The 19,360-nt window shown below is 43.0% G+C and overlaps 2 protein-coding genes across 4 annotated transcripts in view; both read right to left on the bottom strand.

Annotated features, from left to right (window-relative positions):
* Positions 1–19,360, bottom strand: part of TMEM108 (transmembrane protein 108) — a 515,125-nt gene that overhangs the window by 314,845 nt on the left and 180,920 nt on the right. The window lies entirely within an intron of this gene.
* On the bottom strand, positions 412–19,264 carry UBA5 (ubiquitin like modifier activating enzyme 5). 3 transcript variants are annotated; one of them, XM_075271269.1, is made up of 12 exons: positions 19,007–19,264; positions 15,057–15,102; positions 14,849–14,938; positions 13,171–13,280; positions 12,617–12,703; positions 10,674–10,758; positions 8,988–9,092; positions 8,201–8,328; positions 5,699–5,834; positions 2,743–2,821; positions 1,595–1,701; positions 412–641 (listed from the first exon to the last, which is right to left on the bottom strand). In XM_075271269.1, exons 1-12 carry the CDS (start codon positions 19,150–19,152, stop codon positions 564–566), a joined length of 1,197 nt encoding a protein of 398 aa, XP_075127370.1. In that variant the 5' UTR covers positions 19,153–19,264; the 3' UTR covers positions 412–563. The 3 variants fall into 3 exon arrangements, with proteins under 3 accessions (XP_075127370.1, XP_075127371.1, XP_075127372.1); XM_075271270.1 differs by lacking the exon at positions 15,057–15,102 and having other exon boundaries at positions 19,007–19,148; XM_075271271.1 differs by lacking the exon at positions 15,057–15,102 and having other exon boundaries at positions 14,854–14,938; positions 19,007–19,148.

Below are 19,360 nucleotides of genomic sequence, written 5' to 3'. Positions count from 1 at the left end.
TTGTTGACTGTAATGGCAATACTGGCTTAAACCCCTAAGGATATGTTCATATGGCGGAAACCAAATTGAACTCTCCTCCAAACTGCTCAGGGGCTGTAATAGAGGAGGAGCCGTTCCGGACACGGGAAGACATGCAAGTATTGATTAGGGGAGAGGGAGGGTGACGGGAATACTGGTGACGAGGAACAAGGAAGTTTTTTTTTTTTGCTCCAATTAAGGAAAAAAAAAAAACCTGATAGATATGCTCTGAAAAGGAGAATAAGAAACTACACTTTTAATAGCAAATTGTACAGATTTCTAGAACCATTTTTGCATTTGGAAACAGAATCCATGGTGGCGAATTTCATTGCATCGGTGCTATAAATATCAACACTAAAGAGACTATATATATATAGTTAAATAATGCTGCCATTTATTAGTACAGTGTAAGTAAAGCCTGACAACTAATGTCTTTAGTTCAGTTTCAAAAGAGCCAAGCAGAACTGACAATGTATTACACTAGGACACATGGGAATGATAGACATCTTTCTCATATAGCGTGGAAACAATAAACATTCGGCATATTACATATTTTTCATCTGTGCCATGAGATCCTCCAGACTCTGATCTGTCTCTTCTACTGTACTGCCCGATGTAGGTTTCTGTGAAAAGAACCAACTATTAGAAAGGTTTCATGCTACTATGTAGGTGCATAGGCTTTATATTTGGAAATGTGTTTCAGTTCACAATAGGAGATAGATATACTGATAGCAGGCCCCAATTAGATCATCGGTATAATAACACATTCTTAAAAAAAAAAAAAAAATCAATTAGACCTATGTTGTCAGTTGATTTATTATTTTGTATATACACATGAAGGCAAATTTACAATTTTTTTTTAGACTATATACTAGACATTTCAACGTCTAGTGACATTCATCACATTTGGTCTATCATTCAGCATCAGGCAAAGTGTAGCTCTATACGGTCTAGTATTAATTTGCCTTTTGGCAGAATTTTGGTAGAGTTCTGGTGCATGTTATCAAGTCTTAACCCTTTCTTGCAAAGCCAGCCCCCCCCCTTATCAGGCAACGTCAAAAGGCCAAAATGTATATTAAATACTGCGCATAGCACGTAGGCCAAGTCTTTGGCACAAAGGGACAGCTAATCATTCAACAGCTATCCTATAGGATTTTCTTTTAATATCACCTATCCTTAGGATATTTCATCATTATTAAAGTCAGTTAGGGGTACCTCTCTCCACCTCCACAAATCAGGATTGAAGGGGCTGCAGCATTGCTGTGAGATCTACGATGCCTTTATTTTTTACACTTCACCACAGTTCTATACCTTTAGTATCAGCTATACCTGGGGCTATGGGTCAGTCCCATTCAGTTGAATGGAACAAAGCGGTACCGAATTGCTGATAAAGTATGGAGCAACATTTGGTAAACTTTGAATGGGATCTGACGCCCACTGCAGCATCATGGTCTTTGGAAACAGCAGATTACCTGAGACACATATCTCAATGATATATTGATGGCCAAAGATATTTCTTCAAATTCAAGAACCAGAAAATCCTTCTAAATTGTCAATCTACACGTTTCACTCCTACCGTTATAGGGACTGTATATGCCACTGTAATTCCCTCTGGCAGCTCAGGGACAGGTCCAGAAGCTTCTTTTAACTCTTCTTCAGAAACCTCAGACACCAGCTCAATACCTAAGAAATTCATACATGAAACACATTAAAGGGTTTTTCTCAGAAGTTACATATTGGTGACCTAGCTTTGCGATGGGTCATCAATCCCTGTTTGAAGAGACCACAACATTTGGGGGAGCACTGCAGCTTCACTGAATTTCAATTTTCCATACATTACAGCGGGCTGTATTGCAGCTTAGCTCCATTCATTACAAAAGGATTAAACTGCAAAGGGAGCGTTCACACTACCGTCGGTGTCCGACATGTAGTGTCCGCTCAAAATCTGTCACTTCTCAAGCGGACAGAGGAACCCTGCAACTCCCAGCATGCTCCATTCACTTCCATGGGAGTTCCAAGAACAGCGAAGCAAGTATGCATGCTGGGAGTTGTAGTTTTGCAACAGCTGGAGAGCCGTACGTTGCCTACCCCTGCCTTAAACAAACCATATTTATTATGCACATATAAACACACAGAATATCATTAGGAAATTCTTAAAGTGCTTCACAGCGCCGCACCTCCCATGAGGCGACCGCTTCAGGCGGCGCTATGCCAGGGCCTCAGGGAGGGCGGCATTTTTGGTTACCTAAGCCAGTCCAGGACAAGCTGTCCTGGACTGGCTTAGCACCGAGCGGTGGTTTGGGGAGGCCACTGGAGCAGTGCTGCTCCAGCAGCCTCCTCTCACGCTCAGGCAGAGAGCAGGTCGTCTCCGTGCCTGCGAACTGCGATAAGCCCTGCCCCCTGCACTTCGCCACGCCCCCTCCTCGGCAGGGGGGGGGGTACGGCTTTCTGTAGTTCGCCTCGGGCGGCAAAAGGGGCAGGTTCGTCCCTGGTGCTTCACTTTGGAAGATTATATATTAAATAAGGACTAGGACACACTAGAAGGCCAGTAGTAGTAATGGAAGATTTGGATTATTATCTGGGTCCAAAGAAATCCTTTACTGAAATATGCCTTGGAATAACTTGTGTATTTGAAGGCTGAACATCTTTATGAAGTGATGCTGCATCCCTAGCGTGGCATTTTCCTGGTAAATTTGTTTTTTTTTTCAGATAGCATTCACTCACCCCATTCATTTTCCTCATGTACAACTGGTGATTCTTCTACAGGTACTACCTCAGGCTTTGGTTCTGAAGCTTCTCTGAGCTAAAAATCACAAAAATAATATTGTTAGTTACAGGTACTTGGATTATATTGAAACATTGTATCTCATGAGAAGGGGATGTCCTACTTTTAAACTTCAGACATCCTTGAGCTGTTCCTGTGGGGAACTCACTATATTAGGATTTAGTTTTTTGATCTATTGATGTACAGGTATAAGGTACGCCTGATTCAGCCTTCAATTACCAACATAAAAATGGCATCCATTGCAAAATGGCTCTGCAAATTCAGTATTTATGACTAAGACTGAGGCCCCATATTGTACAGTACAAACGCAGTGTTTTTTGTTGCAGATTTTGCAGTGGGGTTTTTTTGACCTTGTGAAGGAATGGAAAATATAAAGGAAGCTCTTAAGTTTCCATGCGGACTCCCCCAGACGGAATATTAACGCTGATGTGAACAAGTCCTTGGAAGCTTAATAATAACAGGCATGAGTGCTTTAAATGGCGATAAGAACCAATATGGCAACGCTAACACACAGTTGTCATTTAGATGCTTCAGTCGCATTTGACCAAGGCCAACCTACAGTGGAATAGTTTGTGGGTTTTCAGCTTCAGTGTCCCCCCCTATCAAAGTGACCCCATTAACAGAGTTAGCACATGTTGTCTATGGTAGCACATGTAAAACATGGCGGCTGCTGCTGAAGACATCTGATATGTCCATCAGCAGCCCTTATTGAAAAAACACTGCTCCTGGGAAATGCATTGCTTAGTGTTCCTCTGGAAGAGCTTAATTATGTACAAAGGCCTGAGGCCATTCAATTGGGCCATCAACTGCTGCAACAATCCTTCAGCACCCCATAATCATACTGCGGGGAGTCAGTATGTGCGTAACAATACAACTCTCAATATGTTAAGGCAATGTTGGGGTTAAATAGAGTATACTATTCCCAGAATTTTAGCCCCCTTAGGGCTAGTTCACACGGGGCACGGAATGGTGTATTTTGGTCCTGATTCTGATGCGGTAATGCGCCTGCCACAACTGTTGTGGCTTCCCCCTCCGGAGTAGGCTCAAATGAATGGGCCTAGACCGGAGGGTGCTGTTGCGAGGCAGACGCCGGGGCTGAATCAGCTGCAGAATGCACCTGAAGAAAGGACAGCTCGTTCCTTCATTCCTTGAGCCGGAACAGACCTCTATTGTGAGTGGGGCGGATTCTGAGGTGGATTCGGTGTCAGAATCCTCCCCCTCTTGCCCAATGTGAACGTGCCCTTATATGTTGTTGTAAGGCCGTCTTGTGACATACTGAACATCCCTTTCTTGTGTCAAAGTGAAATCTTGCTGCTGAGAAATTCAACTTTTATTCCATATACAAATAAGCTGTTCTATGCACTCAAGGTGGGGTCAGAGCTGCCCATTTCTTTTGTGGTCACCACCCTGTGCCACCCTCAATACAGACTTATGCTTCCATGAACACAAAAGAGATGGAGCTCCAGCAGGTGTGGCCTAGCTTATCTGCACAAGAAATGAAAGAATGAAGAGGCATTTTCACTATGCCATTAACAGACCCTACAACAGCACATGAAGGGCTACATGGTGACTTTGGCCATGACCATGTCACTCTGCAACTCTTACACTAATGTATGTGAATGGAGTTTCAATGCAATCCAGAGAGTGCTGGTGCTGCAACTTCCAGTTGCAAACAATTCCAGAATTTGCAGTCACAATATTCTTGGTGTCATAATGCAAATCCATTCGCAAGGAGTCCTAGAGCGATACAGCAACCTTTAGTCATGTGATGGAAGTCTTGACCAAAGTTGCCATGTAGCCAGAGGCCAATTGGTTATGGTAGTAGTAGACTTCTTTTAACCACTTCAGTACCAGGCCATTTTGTGGTCCAGGCCCAGACACATTTTCTGTTTATTTTGTATGTGCGGTTTAGAGGGCTGTAACATTTTTCCCATACGTCTCATTCAACTAATTTTTGCGTCTTTTTTCGGGGAAACATAGGACTTTGTTTTTATGTTTTTATTTTCGAATGTGTTTTAATTTTTTTTTTTATATATATATCCAGGAAAATATAAACAAAATAGGAGGGAAATTGTGTTTGTTTTTCACTCTTCTTTCTTTTTTTATTTAATAACACAAAGTGCTACTGAAAAACTTTATAAAATAGTTTTTCCTCTAGATTACGATAACTTTTATTTTATATGGTGTCATCGGGAGTGGGGCTATAACCTTTAATAACGTCATTTTATTGGCGTATTATTTTACTTATTTTTTTAATTATTTTTTCAATTTTTAAAAAAAAATGTTTATTAATTTTTTAATATTTTTTTTTTTCAGATGGTGTCCCCATAAGGTCATAAGAGACCTTTGGGGACATCTGATCACTTTCTTTTTTTTTTGTTAGGGAGGCTGTTTTCCTGTTACTGAGGCTGGTACATTTAGCCTCAGTTGCACTAGGAATACAGCCTTCTGCACGCTGCTATATACGGTATACAGAGCTGATCTGGGTCCTGTAGGATCACGTGACTGCCGGGTCATCATGGCGGCACCCATAGCCGTGTATACAGCGCTCATTAAGTGCTGTATACACAGTGATCGAGAAGGCAGGGATGGGAATAAACCTTCCCTGTCTTCTCTCTTGGAGCTCCAGCTGAAGTTACAGCCGGCTCCCAGTGAAAGCAGCTGCACGATCTTGTGCAGCTGCTGTGTTCTGATTGGACGTACCAGTACGTCCTGTCAGAATAAGGCAACCACTTCCTGGACGTTTATAGTCTATGGGCGGTCCGGAAGTGGTTAATGAAGTTAGCTCCAGTCCCAGTCAGTGCAACAGGCTTTCAGCAACTATTTGTTTTTGAGACCTGCTAGATCTATCTGACAATATATTTTAATTTGGGTTATAAAATGACAGACTTTTACCTTGTACGCCTCCTGTTGTTGTCTGCAGTATTTATCATCACATGATGGATTAGGCTTCATGGCCATAGTAGGAAAAAAATCTTGCATAGCGTTGTATCCCAGGTAGTAACTGACTGTGCCGAAATGTAACAGATATCTACAAAATAAGAATCATTTATCCTTTTAAAGTATCTGTGTTATTTACTCCAGGTTCTTGTATATAACCATTTCATACTTTCCACTAACATATGCCATATACAACTACAGTATTGTCATGTAACCTGATTTATTACTATGGGTAACTACTCCACTTTACTTTTGCATCCATTTTGATAAATCTTGCCCAATGAATTGTTGGTAATAACACCTCTCTACTGCCTTATGTGCCATTTAAAGGGATTCTATCATTAAAATCCCATTTTTTTCTCGATCACACGTAGGAATAGACTTAAGAAAGGCCATTCTTCTCCTACCTTTAGAGGTCTTCTCTACACCGCTGTTCAGTAGAAATCCTAGTTTTTGTCTGTATGCAAATGAGTTCTCTTGCAGCACTGGGGATGTCCCAAATGCTACGAGAGAACTCTCCAGCACCACCTCCACCTTCGTCAGGAACGGCCTCTCTGCGCTTCTTCTTCCGGAGCTGGGTTCAAACTTCTAGGCCTCGAGCAGAGCAGATTGCACATGCCCGCGGCCACAAGAAAAATGACCGCTTACACGGTAAGCTGCTGTAAGCGGCCATGTTTTTGTGGCCTGTGGATTTCTACCGAACAGCGGCGCGGAGAAGACATCTGAAGGTAGGAGAAAAATAGCCTCTCTTAAGGCTATTCCTACGTGTGATCAAAAAAAAAAAAAAAAAAAAAAAAAAAAAAAGTGATTTTTATGATAGAATCCCTTTAAAACAAATACTCTTGAGATCACCATTTAAAATGACTTTGAAAAGAGGTCTTCTAGAGAAGTATACACTCACCGGCCACTTTATTAGGTACACCTGTCCAACTGCTCGTTAACACTTAATTTCTAATCAGCCAATCACATGGCGGCAACTCAGTGCATTTAGGCATGTAGACATGGTCAAGACAATCTCCTGCAGTTCAAACCGAGCATCAGTATGGGGAAGAAAGGTGATTTGAGTGCCTTTGAACGTGGTATGGCATGGTTGTTGGTGCCAGAAGGGCTGGTCTGAGTATTTCAGAAACTGCTGATCTACTGGGATTTTCACGCACAACCATCTCTAGGGTTTACAGAGAATGGTCCGAAAAAGAAAAAACATCCAGTGAGCGGCAGTTCTGTGGGCGGAAATGCGTTGTTGATGTCAGAGGTCAGAGGAGAATGGCCAGACTGGTTCGAGCTGATAGAAAGGCAACAGTGACTCAAATAGCCACCCGTTACAACCAAGGTAGCCAGAAGAGCATCTCTGAACGCACAGTACGTCGAACTTTGAGGCAGATGGGCTACAGCAGCAGAAGACCACACCGGGTGCCACTCCTTTCAGCTAAGAACAGGAAACTGAGGCTACAATTTACACAAGCTCATCGAAATTGGACAATTGAAGATTGGAAAAACGTTGCCTGGTCTGATGAGTCTCGATTTCTGCTGCGACATTCGGATGGTAGGGTCAGAATTTGGCGTCAACAACATGAAAGCATGGATCCATCCTGCCTTGTATCAACGGTTCAGGCTGGTGGTGGTGGTGTCATGGTGTGGGGAATATTTTCTTGGCACTCTTTGGGCCCCTTGGTACCAATTGAGCATCGTTGCAACGCCAAAGCCTACCTGAGTATTGTTGCTGACCATGTCCATCCCTTTATGACCACAATGTACCCAACATCTGATGGCTACTTTCAGCAGGATAATGCGCCATGTCATAAAGCTGGAATCATCTCAGACTGGTTTCTTGAACATGACAATGAGTTCACTGTACTCCAATGGCCTCCACAGTCACCAGATCTCAATCCAATAGAGCATCTTTGGGATGTGGTGGAACGGGAGATTCGCATCATGGATGTGCAGCCGACAAATCTGCGGCAACTGTGTGATGCCATCATGTCAATATGGACCAAAATCTCTGAGGAATGCTTCCAGCACCTTGTTGAATCTATGCCACGAAGAATTGAGGCAGTTCTGAAGGCAAAAGGGGGTCCAACCCGTTACTAGCATGGTGTACCTAATAAAGTGGCCGGTGAGTGTACACCATGTATGGTAGATTTCAAAATGCCACCAGAAATCTGGTGTGGAAAGGGGATGGATTTCTGAAGAGAGCTCACCTAATGTGCTTTTTAAACATTCTTATTTTTAGCACCTGTCACTTTACGTTATGCAGTAAACGCCCGAATGACTTGCTACTTCTAATGTGTACCATTGATGTTCCACTTTTAGGCACAACTTCGCCTAGAACTCTGCTATTGCATCTATTATATGTACAGACATTGTGGTCATTGATACCAGTAATCCACAGTCCTCAAACATGAATATACTTTAAAGTGCATGTCCTACATTTTTAGGGTGAATTCTCCCATCACTTACTTGAGCACATTCTGTACAAGTATTCCTGCTACAACTCCCATTGTGGTAGGAAGACTGGCAGCACAAACTCCTTCCCTCTTCAAAGTCTTCTCATCAATGTTTGCAGCAACCACTAGAGGTGGTGCACACTGCAGAAGACAAATCAGATATAGGATATTTAGTTTCAGCTTTACACATAATTAAAAAAAAAAAAAAAAGTGTTTTAATGGTAAAATCCCTTTAATTGATGACCTTTCCATAGGCTAGGTCACCCATTGAAAATCTACAGTTGATCAGTTGTTTGAAGCACCCTGAGCGCTGTTTCTGCTTCACAGGCCATACAATGTCACATGGCCTTGATCTTAGCTCAGTGCCATTCAAGTAAATGGACTAAGCAGCAAAACAAATGTATAGTGCTGTGCTTGGTAAGTGCTGAAGAGGCCACAGCATTTGGATGGCCCGGGTATCACAGCCCTGAATATCTTATACTCATTACTTATCCTAAGCACAGGCCTTCAATTATTTAGCCTGGAGAAAACCTTTAGTACATAGTGCTTGATAAAAAGAGTTATTTCTCAAGTAATAGCTAAAAAAATTCTAAAAGCAAAAGTACAAGAAAAGTAATTTATGACATATCAAATTCATATCAGCTACACCCACAGCTAACACCATGAAGATAATCACTGGCTCCTTTGGATTTTATCAAGCAAATGGCTAGAGAAGGACATTCAGAGGGGGAAGGTTTCTTTCTGAAACGGTTAACTACAGATCCTCTGATTATAAGACGTGGACAGAGAGAATGAAATACCGCAAAGCAGGCCGTTTCCCCAGGTTTAATAAGCTGAATGTGTCCTGACACTGCATTCTCACTGACTCCAGACTCCATCCAGATCTGCCCCAGTTCATTACAAGCCTAGGACAAAGAAAAAAAGAATAATCAGAAGACAAATTACAACACAAAAATACATAAATGTAATTAATTTAACATCTTATTAATGGCACAATGAATGCACATTAGTGTTATGCTGGTCAGTGATAAAGAGTATAACTTCTCCACACATAAGATAAACTTCTAACAAGTCTCTAATATTTGTTTGAAGTCTGTACCCATAGAAATGCATAGGTTTATTTAACACTTTTTTTTTCCACTCAGAGCTCGTTCACATCTGCACCCGGTCTCCGTTCTGCAGGTTTCTGTTTCCTGCACAAAAACAGAGACAGGATACGGAAACCTGCAGGACTCTTTCATACCCATTTATTTGAATGGGTTTGAAAGATGTCCGGCCGTGAGCGGCGGTGAGTGTTTTATGCTCTCCGCCACGAAACCGTTTTTTTAAACCGGACACAGAGACGGACATGCAGAACGGACTGCCGAACGCTAGTGCGGACCTAGCGTCAGTTTAATTTTTTTTTACTTTTTAGATGTACTGAAGCAATGGCATAAAAGTGGTTGCAAGATTGTATATGCACATCAATCCTACAACTTTCTAACTGGTAATCAGTACATTTCATAAAATATGAGATCACTGACAGGTATGAACAAAGCTTCATCCACAAAAACAGACATTCACGTATCCTTAAATTGAGAGTTCACTTCTATGAACACATATACAGCGCTCTAGGCAGCAGTTTTGTCCTAAATTTACACACTCTGGGAACAAGAAAATTTAAGCCAAATTATGTCTATCACAAGTGTAGTAGTTTGGGGCAAGGCGAATTTCCTAGTTTCCCCAACACATATTTGAAATAGAGCGTATTTAAGGGGCATGGCCAACATAATTGACAATCATAATCAACATAAAATGCCCCAATAATTGAGATTCTGATTTAGGTCATAATCGCCCAGCCCTACTATTTAGACACTGTCCGGTAAGAGAAGGCAAGGAAGGAGTCCTGAGCTTTGAGACTGCCTTGTTCTAATTCCAATTCTGAATCATGCCCCCTTTGCCTGCTCCTGCCTGTCACCGTCCTTTTGAAAGAGTCTCAATCAGGCACCAAAACTGACAGCACTGATCGATTGGGAATGATGGGAGGTAGAGGCAAAAAACAAAAACAAAAACAAACATACAGGTGGTATAAGGCCCTCTAACTTTTTATTTTCTGTATTACAAAATCACTGTCAGGGCTCGTTCACATCTGCGCTGGCACTCTGTACTTCAGGTTTCAGTTTCCTGCATAAAACCTGCAGGAGTCTCTCTCACCCATTCATTTGAATGGGTGAGAAAGATGTCCGGCCGTGAGCGGCAGTGAGCGTTTTAGGCTCTCCGCCGCGAAACCGGGTTTTATAATCCGGGGACAGAGTCGGACATGCAGTACTCTGTGTCTGGATTTAAAAAACCGGTTTCGCGGCAGAGAGCCTAAAACTCTTACCGCCGCTCACGGCCGGACCTGGTCTATGGTTTCCGTCTTCTGGCATGCAGAAGACGGAAACCATAGAACGGAGACCCTGAACGCAGGTGTGAACCTAGCGTAAAAATGAAAAATATCTACTTACAGTGTTAATCGCCATACGTGCTTCAAAGTTGTCAACACAGCTAAGTACTAGATCTACTGGCTCTCCTTCTTTTAATCCTCCTTTGCTGAAATTGGAAAAAAAAAAAGGAAACTTTCAAGGGATTGTCCAGAATGAAGAAAAAGAATGTCTGTTTTTTTTTTTTTTTAACCCCCAAGAAAAGTACTGTTCTTGTCTAAGTGAATGGGGCTAAAAATGCCAATAGACAACAGTGGTGCTCTTTCTGTTGGGGGGGGGGAAACATCTATTCGCCTCACTTTGGAAACTCCTTTAAATCTAAGGCCACATGCTGCGAGTCTGCCTCAGTGGGATTGCCACCAGCTACACTTACACAGTACGCTGTACTGTAAAGTACAATACAAATGATTTAAATAAATACCATCCACACACTGCAGAAAGAAAAAATAAACTAAACTGCAAAGCAAAATGTCAGTGGATTAAAACTTGGGCTAACCACATGTGAGCCATAGCATCAACGAGCAGATTTCAGCTCATTCCCACTGTGGCTGAGTCCACCATGGACATCTCATCACAGACCCAATCCCTGTGGAATTAGGTTTCTGATGTCCTATCCTAAAAATAAGTCATCAATATCATATTAGTGGGGGTTCAACATGTAGCTGTTCTATGCAGGTAATAAACAGAGAATGGGGCAGGAAGCAGACAGTTCTGTTCTCTATGCAGTGGCAGAACCAGGTCACTAGAGCTCGTCTCTCATTCATGTGGTTTGGCAACTACACAGAGAACCAAGCCGTCTGTTTCTTCCCCTATTCTGTGTTCCTCAACTTCTGAGAATAATCAGTGTGAGTGCAGAGTGTCACACCCCCATCAGTATGATATTGAAGACCTAGTTTTGGGATAGGTCATCAATATTTTTAGCCTAGAAAAGGCGTTCAACTGCTTCAAGACCACCCGTTGACTTTTTATGTCCAGGCGGTCCACTATTAATATCGCAAAGAAATTTATATTATAATAGATTATATATCGATATAGATAATACAAAAATATGAAAAATGTAAAAAAATAAAACAGACATTCCCCCACCATTTCCTTTACATTTTCTCAGATAATAAAATAAAGAAAAAAAAAAAATGGAAGAAAATGGAAAATTAAAAAATGAATAAATAAAGGTAGATAAATAAAATAAAAAAAATTATTTGAATAACCCAAAGGAAGAAAATGTCATAGCCCCCAAAACGACATGTACAAAAAAAATCCTGAAATTGCTTCCAGGCCTGAACCAGGGAAATGGCCTATCCTGAAATGTGTTAACACAAAAAAAAACCCACACACACATAAAACCTTTCACCACCTCCAACTTCAGTTCTAAACATCATTTAATAGGCACTACTCCATTGATTCTGCCACAATTGGAATTTTTTATCTAGCACCCACTATTCTTGAGCAATCAATGCTGTTAGTTTTGGGGCCTGATACCGCTGAACTTTCGGGTGTGCAATGTCAGGCAGGAGCAAGAAAAGGGTGCGATTTAGAGCTCCGATCAAAAGCAGCCAGTGTCAGAACTCACAATCACACTCCATGCCTACTCCTGCCTGCCAATTGCCCTTCTGACAGTAAAGATCCTAAATAGCACATGAGACATCAAAATTAACAGCACTTATTGCTCAGGAGCGGTGTGGGCTAAAAAAAAAAAATTCAACAACTGCGCTGGAATCAGTGGAATAACACCTATAAAATAATGCAAAGAGTTGGACTTGGCAGAGGTGGTGAAAGGTCCTTTTTAAGCCTTGAGCCTGTCATATTCATAAGTTCTTATATCCTGAAGTTCCTAAATAGTGAATTTTCAGAAACCAGATTTTATTTAAATGGTGAGAACAAATTTAAATAGAATGGAGTTTGCACAATAACACTCAGTTGAGAGAAACACTTGCGCGTGGTCTAGAAATACACATTAAAAAAAGTACCTTATTCTATCCATGAAGTGTTGGAAATTGTCTATAGTTGTGATGTTATAGTTGTGTACTTCAAACTGGACATCAGGATTTATACTCCTGCAAGTGAGAAAATAAGCATATATCAGGTAATGCCTGCTCTTATGATTGTAGACAGACCTTAAATTAAAGGGATTGTCCAAGCCCGCCAGTATTTGATTGGCGGGTGATACCCTGATGACCTCGCACTGATCAGCTGGTCCAGCTGCTGGAAACGGTTTACAATGTATATTCGGTCTGTAGCAAATCTACTCCTCTTCAAGTAAATGAGAGCAGTGCTGCGGTTCCCTGGCCACCACTACAGAGTATGTCCCTGTAATGGTTACAGGTAACTGCAGCTCTCTTCTCATTTACCTGAATAGAAGCAGAATCCTGGACCCAGAAACTGTGTGGTCTCTGGGTGTCAGGCCCCACCGGTAGATACTGATGACCTGCCCTGTGGAGGGCAACTCCTTTACATTTTCATAGGAAATGGAGCTTCTTAAAATTTAAACCAGGAATAAGTGCATGTATTTCTAGAGAACTACCTGAGTGTGTGCTCAGCAGCCTCCACTTTGCTAAGTCCTGCCTGATGTGGCTGGAAGAAAAGCCTGTTCATATTCGCCAGCTCCACCTTATCATAGTCAAACAACAGCAGCTGGAAAAAACAAAACAAAAAAGAATTGTAGGTAACCCTGGTTAAAACAATATAAGAAAAACACATAAGGTATAGGCATATTGCCTTAAGGGGAGAAATAATGCCTTTTTACCTCATTTTAATTTACATATATTTTATATTGTTTAGATTCTACATGCAAGTCTCTCTTAAAGAAATCAGCAGTAGCTTTATGTTAAAGAGGACTTTTCATGTCCTCATGCACATGCGGTTGTATATACTGCTAGAAAGCCAACAGTGCGCTGAATTCAGCACACTGTCAGCTTTCCTGTTATGTGCCCTGGGATAAGAGATATCAGTGCCGTTACCGATATCTCTTCACTGTCAGAAGGGCGTTTCTGACAGTCTAACTGGGCTGTGAGGAACACCCCTCCTGACAGTACTGTCCATACCTCTGTACTGTCAGAGCGGTCACGGATGCCCCCTCAGTACTCGTCTATGAACATCTATGAATTCAGCAGACTGTTGCCTTTCTAGGGGTATATAAAACCGCATGTGCCTGAGGACATTAAAGCTCCTCTTTAAGGCTGGGGCCCCATGGTAAAATTTGCGGCGTTTTACAGTATGGGAAAAGTGCATGGGATTCTAGCGAATCCCATGCCCACTTTGCTGTAAATACTGCATGCGGACACGTCACAGTTTTGGAAATCGCAGCATGTCAATTATACCTACGGAAATGCCGATGGTTTCTCCATAAGTATAATTGCAATAGAAAGTCCACAGGATGAAGCGGGATGCGTTGCGCTGCGGGTTTTTCCTGCTGTACTTTTTTCTAAAGGAGTTTTCTGCGCTTTATTAACATTCTATACTTCAGATAGATCAGTAATGGAAGATCAGCGGTGTTTGACACCAGGAACCCCCAGGATTCAGCTTTTTGAAATTAGACACTTCTACATCACAGGCCATGTGACATGTCATTCATTAGTAATATAGTCTGTTCACAACTCAGTCCCCATGCAAGTGAATGGGCTGAGCTGCGTTACCAAGTATGGACGCTATACAAATGTATATCGGTTTTCTGTGAAGAGGCCACAGCATTTCGGTCTGTTCAAACAGCTGATCATTGGAAATCCCAGGAGTCCCAAGGATAGGTTTTCAATTAATAATCCTGTCAAGCTCTCAAGACCAGATCCTGCTGCTGGATCTAAATTTCAGATTTGCTTCATGGGTACTTGTTTTCTGCTGGGTGAGCTGTACTTTGCATATGAGACTCAATGTGAATACGTGCCATTGAAAAGTAGAAGCCCATATACATCAATGTCTCAATAAGACCACAGGATAATATTGTATGAAGTTGTGTAATTTTGGATCAACGTAATTTAACAAGAATTCACTGTATAGATTATAACGCCAGAGCCAAACCATTTTTGGATATTATTTTTTAACCCTAAGGGGTAATACATCATGCCCAGTACTTAAGGCCTCAGATACTAAATGCCATTTTACCCAGGAAAAATAAAAAAAGTGACTGGTTACATTCATAGCATTTGTATTACATATTAATAATAAAAAATTATGTAAGTAAGAGAATGGTGAAAAATCTGTATTACCTTACCAATTCCACATCTTGTCAACATCTCTGCAGTGACGCTGCCAACACCGCCAACACCCACTACTGCCACGCTATATGTACGGATTTTCTAGGTCAGAAGTTAAATAATTTTACATTAAGTCCATAAACTTAACTAAACACTATACATTCATCTTCATACTGTAAAGAACACACCAGAATGTATCTTTATTAGATTTATCACTTACTTCATAATCTTGTACAATTCCCATCCGCTTCAAGGCCATCAAGCGGCTTAAACAAGCCAAAAAAAAAAGGCATTAATAAAAACATTGAAAAGATGTAAATATACATGTACATTAGGCGTGTATCACAAAATTCACTAATTTTAATAGGGTGAGCTGGCCATAAAATGTGTTTTAGAGATCTGCAGACACTCAACTTCAATTTTACTGTAAGGGCTAGTTCACACAGGGGCAAAGAGGCGGATTTGGACGGCGGATTTCGCCTCAAAATCCGCCTCATTACAATAGTGATCTATTTAGAGCTTTGCTGCCTGTGTAGATTAAACCTTTTGTCTCCCGATGGAGAGAGTGCCCACGTGACTTTTCAGGGGATTATACCTGTTCTAAGGGCTAAATAAAATGTAAAATATCTATTTTAGTGAATACATATAACATATATTATAATACGTCAATTCTGAATCAGATTTGTAAAATCTTTGTGTACTGCTGCTCCTCTGTTATTCCTAATACAAAATTAGGAATATACTGACAGTTGGGCGTTACCAGATGCAGGTGTGCCCCTACAGTGTGCAGAGTGTCAGTACTATCGGTAGGGATACTGTTCCCCCTTGTTGTTAATTTATGCAGTAAACGTCATACATCTAAACAGGTGTGATAAAACACAGCCCTTATCTGGATGAGCCATGAGAACATACCGACTGCGACCACATCTGATAAGTAATGGTTCTGCGTACATTGGGAATATGCCCGCTATTACATTTATTATGTTCCAAAAAAGAAAAAAGGGGGAGTTATATGGCCATCATGCAGCCATACATTTGATCCCACCATCAACATTAATAAGGGGATAGCTTAAAGTAAATCAATTTTTTTAAAAATGAAAAACCCTAGAAAACAAACAGTGCACTGAGTCTACACAAGTTGGCTAATGCATGATATTTTTAGCTGACTGATAACTGAAAATACCTAGCACAGCCAATCTTCTTTTGGCAGATGAAAATCTAATGTGTGTGGACAACTTTAAATCTACCACTGCTTAAAGGATTATTCCCATCTTGGTAAAGCAATGCCCCAAGGCAGGATTTATAGGAAGAGCAGTGCTGTTCTACGCAGTTTCTGTACCTCTCGTAGAGGTGAACGAGAGCTACAAAAACAGTATACCATAAGGGCTAGTTCACATGGGCAAAATGGTCAGGATTTTGACGCGGAATCCTGCCACCTCCCATTGAAATTAATGGGAGCCGGTCATTTCCTTTTTCCATGAACGGTTTGTTCCCGCTAGCGGAAAAAAAGAAGCGAGCTGCCCTTACTTCAGGTGGATTCGCGGCTGATTCAGCCGCGGCGTCTGCCTCGCAACACCACCTACTGGACTAGGCCCATTCATTTGGGTCTAATCCGGATCGGAAAGCCACAACGGGATGCCAGTGCACTGCACCAGCATCCCATCACGGCAGTCACAACGAATGTGTTCACGCGGAGCGGACCCCCGTGTGATCTGGCCCTTACAACGCTATGCTGTTTCTGTAGCTCCATAGTTACAGAGAAAGCATAAATGTAGCCATAGCTGCCATTCATCTTTATGAAAGTGTGTGGGAACAGTGTATTGCTCGCTGCTTCTGTAACTCCTGTTCTGTTTGTCGGAACGTAGTAGCCATCACTCCCATCTCGACAGTCATTTGCTGAAGCTGGAATAACCCTTTAATGTGCTGCCTAAGGACAGAAGATTACAGCTAGAGGCATGTATTACTAACAGCCAAAATGCCACAATGAATGCTGTGCCATTTTGCTACTATACTATACTCTGCGTTCCTCAGGACAACACATGACAGGCCGCTGTGTATAACACCTCTACCCAGCCTTGGACTGACCCAGCTCACCTAGTATGGCACAATACACTGTATTTCATACAGATACTCTTCAGTATCTCAGCCAGGCAATGTGTCAGTATAATATACTGGCTAGACTATTTATGAAACCAGTTTATTTCTATATACTGTAGACACATTGGGTGGCTGATATGGCATCTAGGTGCAGTCAGGCCAAACAGTATTCTTGTGCCCTGAGCCCCATCATCTGAACAACACTGCAGGGGCCCCAGTAAAGATTCATCCTGCGGCATCTTCCTGGATCACATTGCTAAGAAGACGCTAGTTCAAAGCAAGTGTCAGGCGGAAGACTACTGACAGGACCCCAGGCCAGAAACAGGCAAGGGCTAGGGAGCAAGCTACTAGCGGAAAATACATTTGCCTTAGTAACATTTTAGGAATTTGTGAATGAATGTCCGGTAACATTTTCACGTCGCTTAATACTGGATCCCCAAACTCACTGGGCACCCCAGATCAACACTGGTTTATGAGACATTACTAGTTGCAAACACAGTAGAAATTGTCATATTTATTTGCAACTGCAGCTGGCCCCAATCCCGACTGGGTTTTCAACTTGACAGTATATTGATAGAACTACAATCTTAGTGTCATAAAGATGAAAATCTCAAAACCGAGGTTTGCAAATTTATTTATTTTTTTAACTTTAAAGGCGGCAGGATTCATAATAAATATGTCCCGGTGTGGATTAAAACAAGTGGCCATAACAGTCAATGACAAAACAGCTTTTAAGGGGGTAGGGGGGAGAATGTGAGGCTCTGGTTGCTATAGAAACAAGGATGCTTTTGTCTCAGTTTTGATAAATGAGGACCGGTGTCTGCCCCCCCCCCCCAGCTACACCTCTGGGACCTGTGTCTGCCCCCCCCCCAGCTACACCTCTGGGACCTGTGTCTGCCCCCCCCCCAGCTACACCTCTGGGACCTGTGTCTGCCCCCCCCCCAGCTACACCTCTGGGACCTGTGTCTGCCCCCCCCCCAGCTACACCTCTGGGACCTGTGTCTGCCCCCCCCCCCAGCTACACCTCTGGGACCTGTGTCTGCCCCCCCCCCCAGCTACACCTCTGGGACCTGTGTCTGCCCCCCCCCCAGCTACACCTCTGGGACCTGTGTCTGCCCCCCCCCCAGCTACACCTCTGGGACCTGTGTCTGCCCCCCCCCCAGCTACACCTCTGGGACCTGTGTCTGCCCCCCCCCCAGCTACACCTCTGGGACCTGTGTCTGCCCCCCCCCCCAGCTACACCTCTGGGACCTGTGTCTGCCCCCCCCCCCAGCTACACCTCTGGGACCTGTGTCTGCCCCCCCCCCCCCAGCTACACCTCTGGGACCTGTGTCTGCCCCCTCCCCAGCTACACCTCTGGGACCTGTGTCTGCTGCCCCCCCCCCCCCCCCCCTAGCTACACCTCTGGGACCTGTGTCTGCCCCCCCCCCCTAGATACGCCTCTGGGACCTGTGTCTGCCCCGATCTTCACTACATTGCGCCATTTTACATAGTGACGGGCACAGCAGTCACATACTCTATAGCATGCCCAGTCATGGCTCTTCAGAGACAAGGAGCAGGACAATAGAGAGGCCAGAGCACTGCACTGTAATGTAGCAGAGCTGGCAGTGCCCGCATGTGTCTGCCTCAGTGTGCCACAACACCACCTATACAATTTGTATACATCTTCCAGACTGACCGAGCTTTGTGTGAAGTTACGCACTTGAGAAAGGGCAGGTGTGCCCGAAACGCGGCGATTTTTTAGCGTTGTGCATCATTGTCTTTTTGAATAAAATCCTGTTGTGACCTGAGAGTGCCGTCTTTCCATTTCATTGAAAACTCTATCTTCCCTGGCCTTGGCCGGTGTCCATCAGACGTGCTGCCTCCTCCACCTGACGGTAAACCCCAAACGTAGTTGTGAGCGATTGTCACAACCTCATCAGGTGAGAGGCCATTTGGTCCTTTTAAATCTTCTGGTTATTTCCACCAAAATTTATCAGACATTCTACACTATATAGTGTGCTCGGTGTCTCTTGTTTTTTATACAACACCACCTATGGCCACCATGGCTAGCTAGCAGCTGGGTGCTTGTACCTGTAAGGGTTGGAGTCCACCACCTCCGCACTCATCTTCTCAATCTTAGCTCTGTGGGTGTCATGCCTGCTCGTGACCCTGCCCAGCTCCTCTTCTAGCTCCTTGACCCGGGCCTGCAGCTCCTTCACCAGCCTGTCAGTAGCCATGGCAGAGCACTGTCAGTCAGCTGGTGCAGGGTATGGCAGTACTGGCTAGTGATACTATGAATTAGTCACTGCCGCTTGTTAGAGACACGTCTGCAGTCAGGAAGAGGAGGGCCCGGAGACAACATGAAGTGTTAAACTACATCTCCCAGCATGCCTGCGGTGTATCAGGCAGTCATGGCATGCTGGGAGTGGTAGTTTTGCTGGAGCA

The sequence above is a fragment of the Leptodactylus fuscus genome, chromosome 4 (genome assembly GCF_031893055.1).
Source record: "Leptodactylus fuscus isolate aLepFus1 chromosome 4, aLepFus1.hap2, whole genome shotgun sequence".
Classification (NCBI taxonomy): domain Eukaryota; kingdom Metazoa; phylum Chordata; class Amphibia; order Anura; family Leptodactylidae; genus Leptodactylus; species Leptodactylus fuscus.
The sequence above is the reverse complement of the archived record's forward strand: the minus strand, read 5'-3'. Positions and strand labels throughout refer to the sequence as shown.